The sequence below is a fragment of the Thamnophis elegans genome, chromosome 6, assembly GCF_009769535.1.
Source record: "Thamnophis elegans isolate rThaEle1 chromosome 6, rThaEle1.pri, whole genome shotgun sequence".
Classification (NCBI taxonomy): domain Eukaryota; kingdom Metazoa; phylum Chordata; class Lepidosauria; order Squamata; family Colubridae; genus Thamnophis; species Thamnophis elegans.
This window is the reverse complement of record NC_045546.1, coordinates 59,973,288-59,983,867: the sequence shown is the minus strand read 5'-3', so window position 1 is coordinate 59,983,867 and position 10,580 is coordinate 59,973,288. Positions and strand designations below refer to the sequence as shown.

General features: G+C 35.6%; 1 protein-coding gene across 5 annotated transcripts in view; it reads right to left on the bottom strand.

The window, feature by feature from the left end:
* Positions 1 to 2,305: 2,305 nt before the first annotated feature.
* Positions 2,306 to 10,580, bottom strand: part of CASK (calcium/calmodulin dependent serine protein kinase) — a 316,647-nt gene continuing 308,372 nt past the window's right edge. For all 5 annotated transcript variants that reach the window (XM_032219765.1, XM_032219762.1, XM_032219764.1 and 2 more), the window contains one exon: positions 2,306 to 4,285. In XM_032219765.1, the coding sequence (XP_032075656.1) occupies positions 4,109 to 4,285 (177 nt within the window). In that variant the 3' untranslated portion in view covers positions 2,306 to 4,108. The remainder of the gene's footprint in view (positions 4,286 to 10,580) is intronic.

Sequence of the window (10,580 nt, the reverse complement as noted above, 5' to 3'; positions counted from 1 at the left end):
TTAAATTAGTAACATAGTAACATGGTTATTAAATGAATCTGGATTCCCCATTGCCTTTGCTTTTCAGAAGGTTGCAAAAGGAGATCATGTGACAACAGGACATGGCAACCATCATAAATGAGTCAATTGTCAAGCACCTGAATTTTGATCACATGACCATGGGGATACTATTATGGTTGTAAGTGTGAAAAAGTCATGTCACTTTTTTCAGTGATTCCTGGGGGCTGGGGAGGGCAGAAATGAGTGAAAAACTGAGCGTTTTTTGCTCAATTTTGCCTTCCCCCCAGCCCCAGGAGCATTCTATAAGCCTCCTAAAGGTTCTGAAAAGGTTTTTTTTTTGGAAAAAAAATAGGCTGTTTTTGGGAGGTCTGCAGAGTGAAAAAACTTTTTAAAAAATTTGCATATTCAAAACCTTGGTGCGTCTTATACTCTGGTGCGTCTTATACCCCGAAAAATGCGGTATGTTGTAACTTTAGAAAAGAGGTAAAATTGTAATTGCACTTATAACTGCTGTAAAAAAGGTCAGAACAAATTCGTGTATCATTTGTATCATCAAAATATTGTATCATTTTTTCTTTTCTATTTTTGCTTTCATTTCTTGCATTTTTAGCTTTCTTTTTGTAGTTTCTTTCTTACTTTACATTAATTTGTATTTGTTTTTACCTTTTTTAAAATACTGTGCATCTGTGTGTATATGAAAGAATCTACTATGTAACTCTCAATACTCAGGACTTTCTTACGATGAATTCTGGCAAGGTAACAAAATATAAGTTTTTTAATAAAGCATGTTTCTGCATAAAAATAAGAGTGAAAGGACACATGATGTTGTAGATTAGCGTTCATATGCTATCTTGACCCTACATTGCATCTAGAGAACAAACACTCTAAAAAGTTCACAATTCCCAAATAGTTTATAAGTTTAGCTTTCAATTTGATAGATTTTGTTCTGTATTTTCCAATATTAATACAGTAATAGTAGCAAGAGCAATCCTTCACAAATGGATATAATCCTATTTTATTAAAATCAATTTATGTTTCATCATTATTATGGGAAGTGAATTTATGTTGCAATTTTATGCTGGTATGTTATTATTGATACAAACATTTAGCACCAATTGTCAAATCCTATTTTGTGCCTGAATATTTATCAAAATAAATAAGAGAACTGATAGTTTAGTATATAATAAACTATAAAAACAAAAACAACAGAGGGAAGAAGACCTCCATGCAGATGTCTGAGTACAAAGGGAGACTAAAAGAATCTTGAATGAATTCAGTGATTTAGATCCTGGGATCAGTTCTCAAAAGTAATGAAAACCAAAAACACAATGCAGCTTGCTCCAATGGCTTTTTCAACATACTGTAGTGTTGCAGAGCAATGTAAATCATATAATGACTATATGAGATGCTATAAATTATATAGACACATTGATCAAATTATTAGGAACCTGATCAACATATATAATCAAGGGCAAATAACAATAACCCCTTTCTTTAAAATATATGTAACATCCAGCTTGCAATGTGTACAAAGTTGAGAATATGTCACTGGAACAGAGACAGATAATCTTTCTGCCAATAAATATACACTTCTAAGTGCAAAATGACCAACTTGCTATTCTTTGACTAGTTTTGTTACTAATCAGCATTTCCTTTGATAATCTAATTACTGCTAACTTGGAAATGCATACAATGCAATGTTACAGAATATACAGTGCATTCAGAAAGTATTCACACCCCCTTCACTTTTGTCAATTTTGTTGTGCTGAAGCTTCATTCTACAGTTATTGAAATTCATTTTTTTTCTCATTAATGTACATTCAGTACTCCATAATGATAAAGTGAAAGCAGAAGTTAAGAAATGTCTGTAAATGTATTAAAAAGAAAAAACTGAAATATCACATTGGCGTAAGCATTCAGACCTTTTGCAACAATACTTGAAATTTAGGTCTAGTGCTTCTCATTTCTCTTGATCGTTGCTGACATGTTTCTACACCTTGGAGTTGACCTGTGGTAAATTAAATGCATACTGCAGCAGAGCAAAGTCACAAGGTCAAAGAAATTGCCTACACAGCTCAGAGTCAGGATTATTGCAAGGCACAGATCTGTATTGTTGCAAAGGGTCTGAATACTTACGCCAATGTGATATTTCAGTTTTTCTTTTTAATAAAAAGAAAACCCAATCAAAATGTATAAATCTATTGCCCTTTTAAAATATTTTGTTTCTTTAGAATGGTAATCATTGAGAACCTTACATCGTTCTCAAGAAATTTACATTAGTAAATAATACTTCTGTATTGCAATGTTGAAGATAACACTTTTCAAAAACATACTGGAATTTAATAACAAAAGCAAAGAATCCATATTAAATAATAAAAATGTAAAACAATCAGTCCAAGATACAGTAATACCAGTGATACACGGAAATTTGAGTCACAAAGATATTAAAAACTGGGATTGATAATGCACAATCTCCTGTTATGATGGGGAACAGATGTTATCCTTGCTAAGACATTGGTTAGAGAAATCAGAATATAGCAATAACCCTGAGATGAATTTATGGTAAAATTTGCTTATTAAGGCTCCATATCTAAGATTTAGGACTGTTCCACACATTGTCAAGGTTGTACTTTTTCCAACCAGAGCATATAGCTCAGCGAGTCATGGCCAATTGGAAAATCCATTTAATCTAAACCATATATTTATTTTATTACAATGTGTTTTGGGAATATATACTTTTCAGCATGTATAATACAAGCAAGTGCTAAAATATATGAATGTATGAAGCAACCCTTATTTGCAGAGTGAGTGTGCAATTAAAGCATGAATGTCAAATATCACAAAGATGAGAGAACTTTTTTCTAAATATCTACAAAAAATTGTTTTTCTTAAGTAATTGTAGAATCCTGTGATGAAATGAATGACTCAAGGCATTTAATCGTTGAACACGTAAAATGAAGTATATTTAAAATAAAACTTTAAAAAATGGTTATATAGAATCTGAAAAGAATTTACAGGGCTGCAGCAGCTGAGTTTTTTGGAACTGTTAATTTATCGCAAAGCCTAAACTGGGTTTCTTTCATTGCACAGTATTTTCTCTTAAAATATGTGCATTTTCAAAACAATTACATACATATTAAAAATCAGCATATTTGCTTAAACATAATTAAAACGGTAATACTCTCAGACAACATAGATCTGAAATGGCAAAACCAGTAATTTTTCCCCCTCCCATCTTTACAACAAATTAATTTGAGACAAAATTACAAACACATTTCACTACATGATTAATAATAAAAATTAAGAGTTTTGTTTATAAATTTGCCCAAAATGCAAGGGATGTGCATAGGTTTTACAACTTAGTCATAGTATTTTATTTTATTCCCTTGGGTATCTTCCCCCCATGAACGGAATGTACTTGGTTGTAGACTACAGTTTTTCAACACAGATACACCAACGGCATGAACGCTTGCAACTGTCCACATGCATTAAGAGTCAAGACCCAACTTCAAATCTCTATTCAGTTTTACAGAGTTCTTCAAAGAGACAGTATCACATTATCTGCCTATTAAACCAAAATACTTCAAAATGCTACTCTAAAAATGATTTTAAAAAGCAGAAGGCCATTAGAATATAAGTATTGATCTGGTCATGATTGGGCTAATAATTTCAAATAAATAAAGGAAAGCAACTCAATCCAATTCATAAAATCAGACTCTAAAAGATGCAATGTTCCACCCCCAATTAAAGTAAAGATCACATTATTATTAAAATAGATTATAGAAAGCAGCATCTATTTTGTGCAGTTTTAGGGGGCTTTGAAATTAAAAGCTATGAGTTCCAAAAATATAACATTCCAAAAGATTGAATACATATATTTAAAGATACATTTTAATAAAATTTAGAACTGATTAAAAAAGATACTGTCTCTTTAAATTATCATATTTTTTGCCTAGCTATAAGGACATGACAATAATTATAAATGTAGGTCACACTACATCTAGGTAGTCTCTAGGGGCCAAGACCTGTTGACATAGGTCAATAACAAAGAGGTTTTTCCAAGTATGAGGTGGCTTCCAATAATGATCACATTCTTCTGGTAATTGGATTAATATATCCAGGAAACAGGAACCCATTGCGATGCTTTACAAACAAGCTCAATAGCTTCTTCCAGATGCCTGATTGTTTCATCAATTTCATTGTTGATAATTGTAAGGTCAAAGTAGTGTGCATATGTTCTCTGTAAGATTTCTGATTCCTTTTGCAAGCGTTGAAGAGATTCATCCTGCACAGTGATTAGGAAAAATGAAAGAGGAACAACTTCGTTATCTTGTAGTTATTACATACAAGGAAGCATATTTCCAAATGCATTTCTTATATAGGGATTCATTCATTTTGAATCTTTTTGTAAGAAATGCATTTGGAATTTTGCTTTACTTTAATAAAATTGAGTTGAACTTATTAAAGTTCAATTATATAAATTTATTTTCTTCATATAACTCAGCATTTGTTTAAATGGGAGAGATGAATGTGAGAAAAAATACCGTATTTATCGGCGTATAACACGCACCGGCGTATAACACGCATCCCCCATTTTAACACAAAAATTTGAGTAAAATTTTTTTTCATTAAAAATAAATGACTTGGAAGCTCGGAACTTAATGTTGGATTAAAATTTATAACATTAGAACATGAATTATAACATTAACTCCTCAACATAAAGTGCCTTCCTTCCTTCCCTCCCTCCCATCCCTTTCTTTATGTTTTCTTCATGCTTTCTTTTCTTTTTCCTCTGCTCTTTTTAAATCCCCCCCCCTTCTTCTCCTCCTCTACATTTAGGTTGGATTAGTTTGTACAACGGTCATCAAACTTCTGAAGTAAAAATAAATAAATAAATCATATTTAAGAAGAAGAAGAAAAAGGAAGACGTTTTTAGTTAAGTCAAACGTTTTAATAAAAGTTTCATCTTTTAAGATTTGTCCAACACATCCAATTGTAACCTTAACAGTAAAGAATATCACCCCAGCTGCTAAAGGTTCAACCAGTCTGAGAACCATTGAAAAGACAACAGTGCAAAATCCAAAAGACACAACTTCCTCACCGCCATTGCTTTGGTACCAAATCTTTGAGGAAGGGGCTCCAGAAAGAAGGAGGAGGAGGAGGAGGAGGAGGGGGAGGAGGAGGGAACCAAAGAGAGGCTTTTACCGAGTCTGCGCCCCACAGCCAGGACCGTCCTTGCGCCTCAAGCCGCGTTTCTTCCCCGCAAAGCCCTTCGGGCAACCCGAGAGTTCCTTTTGGCGCCAGAAGGGCTTTGCAGGAAGAAACGCCGCGTTTCTTCCTGCAAAGCCCTTCTGGCGTCAAGCGGAACTCTCGGGTTGCCCGAAGGGCTTTGCAGGAAGAAACGCGGCTGGAGGCGCCAGGACGGTCCTGGCTGTGGGGCGCAGACTCGGTAAAAGCTCTCTTTGGTTCCCTCCTCCTCCCCCTCCTTCCACAGTCTGTGTGACGCTGCCGCCAGGCTGAGAGCTGCCGCTGAAACAAGTTTGGGGAGGTCCTTTGCAGGCAGCCAGTTCTAGCTGCCTGCAAAGGACTTCCCCACGTTTGCTTTGAAAGAAACCTCTGCGCGGGGGTTTCTTGCCACCTTAGAGGGAACAGTGGACCCGGCGTATAACACGCAGTATCGGCGTATAACACGCAGGCAGGGTTTAAGCTTGCAATTTTAGTTTTAAAACTGCGTGTTATACGCTGATAAATACGGTAATAGGATAAGCAAGGAACAAGACAGGAATGGTACCTTATTAATGAATCGCGAGAGATTTATTTATTTATTTATTTATTTATTTATTTATTTATTTATTTATTTATTATAATTGTCCATTTCAAATCAATGACTCTGGATGGTGAACCATAAATAATGAAAATCGTTAAATCAGAATATGAAAAAGAAATTAAATACAAATAGTAGCCAAGAGATATTATAATCTGTCATTGTAAACATCATTCAACATAAAACTTTGGTTTGTGACCAAATAACCTACTTAATAACAATCTGATTAATATATACAGAAGTGGCCAAAAGTATTGGTAATCTTCCACTTTTTCCTCACAAAATTTGGATTTGCTATGAAATAAATTGAAACTGATACATGTAAATTGCATTCAGTATTTTTATTCCATAATTTTTATGAAATGCTTTGCTTTTGATGTATGATATTGTTGCAAATAATAAAAGAACTAATAAAATAATAAAATGAACTATTCAGATTAGCTGGAAGAATATTTGGTGTCTTCTAGTCTAATCTCCTGCCCAAGGCAGAGTCTTCATACCATCTCAAACAAATAGTTGTCCAATCTTTCCTTGAAAAACTCCATTTACAACTCCATGTTAAAGGTGTAAGAGCACCCACAATTCCAGGAGGTAACCAACTCCATTGCTTAATAGTTCTTATTGTCAGAAAATTCCTCCTTATCTTTATCTCTCCCGATGGGCTTTCACCCACTGCTTCTTGTCCTAACCTCAGGTTCTTCATAGAATTTAGCCTCCACACCCCTTATCATCTTTGTTGCTCTTCTCTGTACTCTTTCTAGGGCTTCAGCATTAAAAAAACCAAAAAAAAACCTGTAGTGGCCAGAACTGGATGCAATATTTCTAATATGGCCTCACCCATGCAGTATACAGTGGTACTATCACTTCTGGTAATCTTGATGCTATCTCTCTATTGATGCAACCTAAGACTGTATTTGCTTTTTTGGCAGTTGCAGCAGACTGCTGGCTCATACGTAAGTAGTGGTCCGTATTATTATATAACTGTTCTCATGTATGTCATGAAACAATAATATTTATTGAGCTATGCCAGAACTAATTACTTTATTTTATGCAAAATATGATTTATAGGTAGTTCTTGGATTACAGCCACTAGTTCAGCATCATTCAAAGTTGTGATGGTGCTGAACGAGGGAGACTTACAACCAGTTTCAAAACTATGGCTATCACAGCACCTACAGTCATGATCTGAGTACTTGAGCTTGGATTGTAATTATAGCATTGCAGCAAGCCACTGTCATGTGATTGCAACTTCTGAAATTCCTGCTGACTTCCCACAAGCAAAATCAATAGGAGAGCTGGCAGGAAGTCAGGGGTTGCTCCTGCTACTTTTTGGCCTGCACTCCAAATTACCTGCCCACAGCACCTCCCTGTGGTACCCATGCAACCGAGACTACTGCAACAGAAGTTGTGGGAGCTTCATCACTGGAAGCGTTCAAGGAGAGACTGCACTGCCATCTGTCAGAAATGGTGTAGGGTCTCCTGCTTGAGTGGGGGCTTGGACTAGATGACCTACAAGGTTCCTTCCAATTCTGTTAATATAATAATTATAATAATGATAATGATAATGATAATGATAATCATAATGATAATGATAATCATCATCATAATAATCATAATCATAATAACAATAATAATAATAATACAAATTGAAGTTGAGCGCCTGTGGAAAAAGAAACCATGTGCTGTCCCGATTGTAATTGAATACCCAAAGGGCTACCTCGCTATTTGGAAAATTTTAATTTATCAGACTTGAACATTCTGATTCTACAAAAAACCACGCTACTTGGAACAGCTTATATCCTTCGACGTTACCTTAACAGTTCCTAGATTAACATAATAATAATAATAATAATAATAATAACAACAACAACAATAATAATAATAAGTAATAGCAATATATAGCAGTAGACTTATATACCGCTTCATAGGCCTTTCAGGCCTCTCTAAGCGGTTTACAGAGAGTCAGCATATCACTAATCCTGGCTGTGCAAGAACAAGCTATCCGCACAATGCCATTAAGGCCAAAATCGAAAAATCCTCTGATGATGCCAAATGCAGACTTTGCAAAGAAGCTGATGAAACTGTTGATCACAAAAACAGCTGCTGTAAAAAAATTGCGCAGACTGATTATAAATTGTGGCACAATTCAGTAGCACAAATGATCCATTGGAATTTGTGCAAAAATTATAATATTAAAACAGCAACAATCTGGTGGGAACATCAGCCTGAAAAAGTCACCGAAAATCAGATGGTCAAGATCTTGTGGGATTTTTGCATACATACGGGCAAAATACTGGCGCATAATACACCAGACATCACACTGGTTGAGAAAAACAAGGTTACAATCATAGACATTGCAATACCAGGTGATAGCAGGGTCGATGAGAAGGAATGTGAAAAAATCGCAAAATACCAGGACTTAAAAATCGAAATTCAACAACTATAGCACAAACCAGCAGTGGTAATTCCAGTGGTAATCGGCACACTGGGTGCTATTCCAAAAGCACTGGAATTACATTTAAAACAGTTAAAAATTGACAAAATCACCATCAGTCAAATGCAAAAAGCCGCACTGCTTGGATCTGCACGCATATTACGAAAATACGTTACGACGTCCTAGGCCCCTGGGTGGGGCCCGACTAGTAATCAATGCCAAATCCAGCAAAACAACTGGCTGCTATGATACAATTCCGTTGTTGCGATAATAATAATAATAATAATAATAATAATAATAATAATAATAACAACTCCGCCATTGCCGGTCCCAAGCCCGGATGAGAAAGGAGGAAGGTTGGGATCAGGTTGGCATCTGGTCCTGTAAAAAACCCCCCGCCAACCCATACAATATGGTGAAAAAAACAAATAAGAATTCCATACCGCATCGGTCGTCGCGCGGGTTAACAAGGGCCGCGGCGGATGTTGGGGTCCCTGGACATCCGTCGACAAGTGGGCTACAAGTGGACCAGCCAACAAAACGACAAAAATATAGTGCAGATGAAAACCGTGCCATAATGGCCTGTTACTACAACTCAGAGCCAGAAAAAAGAGGCTATTTAAAGCGAATGTATGAATTATGGAAACAACAATATCCAGATTCAAATGTTAGTGAACAACGACTAGCAGATCAAAGGCGATTTATTATACGGAATAAAGTGTTTAGTGAAGTTGAACATGAGGAAATTCAGGCAAATTGCAAAACCCAAAAACAATATCACAAGCGGAAATAACTGATATTCAAGACACAACTAAAGACATTATAGTAGAACTCCCAGAAGAAGCTCTTGGGGAGGAAATAACACCACCACCACTAGAACCAGTTATCACTGAACCAACTGATGAACTAACTCAAAAACAAAAAGAATTGAAGGATAAGATCATGGAGCATTTTCTGCTTAATGAGGAAAGGCAACGTTTACCATCACTAAAAACTGTGCCTAAGAAAATTTTGGCCCCTATCATGAAAATGGTTAATGCAGTGTTTTCAACAATTGAACCGGGATCCATCTTGGAAACAAACCAGTTAATGTACAGCGCAGCTGTAATAGTCACTAATGAACTAGGCATTAAAATTAAAGTACCTAGTCATACAACAGAAAAAGCATCAAAGCCAAAGTGGAAAATCCGTTTAGAACAAAAAATAAAAAAATTAAGGGCAGATGCTAGTAACTTAAAGAACATGCATGAGCAACGGCTTAAAAACAACAAAATCATAGATCGGCTAATCAGGAGATATAGATTGGATACAAGAAACATCAATGAAGCTGTAGAGATTGTAAAACAGCAGATAACAGCAACAGCTAGAAAAATTGAAAGATATGAGGCACGAATCATCCAATATAAACAAAATCAGCAATTTCGATCAGATCAACGGCGTTTTTATCAAAGTCTTAATGTAAATGGTGACACCAAAAGTGAAAAACCAGAAAAACAGGCCACAGTTGAATTCTGGAAAGAATTGTGGGAAAATGCAAAGGACTACAACAAGGAAGCAAAGTGGATACATGACTTTGAGAAAAGCATTGGCAACAAACAAATGCAAGTATTAGAAATAACAACTGAGATGGTCAAAAATCGAGTTAAAAAGGTAAAGAATTGGACATCACCTGGAAGTGACCAATTACATGGTTTCTGGCTCAAATATCTGACCAGTTTACATGCAATATTGGCCAGGCAACTGAATGAAATTTTACAAAAGGGCCAAATTGATGAATGGTTGACAACTGGAAAAACATACTTGATTCAGAAAGATCCAACTAAAGGAACAACACCAGAAAACTATAGACCAATAACATGCTTGCCAACAACCTTCAAATTACTCACAGGCATTATTGCAGATAACATGATGGATTATTTGGAAACAAACAACATCTTGCCAGTAGAGCAAAAAGGCAACAAAAGAAGGAGCAGGGGCACAAAAGATCAGCTTCTAATTGATAAAATGATATTAGAAAATTGTAAGAACAGAAAAACGAACTTGAATATGGTCTGGATTGATTACAAAAAGGCATTTGACTCACTGCCACATAGTTGGATCATAAAATGCTTAGAAACAACTGGCATTAGCAAAAATATTACATCCTTTACTGAAAAGGCAATGAAACAATGGAGAACTGAGTTGGCAGTAGGGAATGAGAGCTACGGAATGGTTAATATCAAGCGAGGAATTTTCCAGGGTGATTCACTTTCACCTCTTCTCTTCATCATCGCAATGATCCCACTATCAGTAATCTTAAAAAAAATGAAATTAGGCTACCAA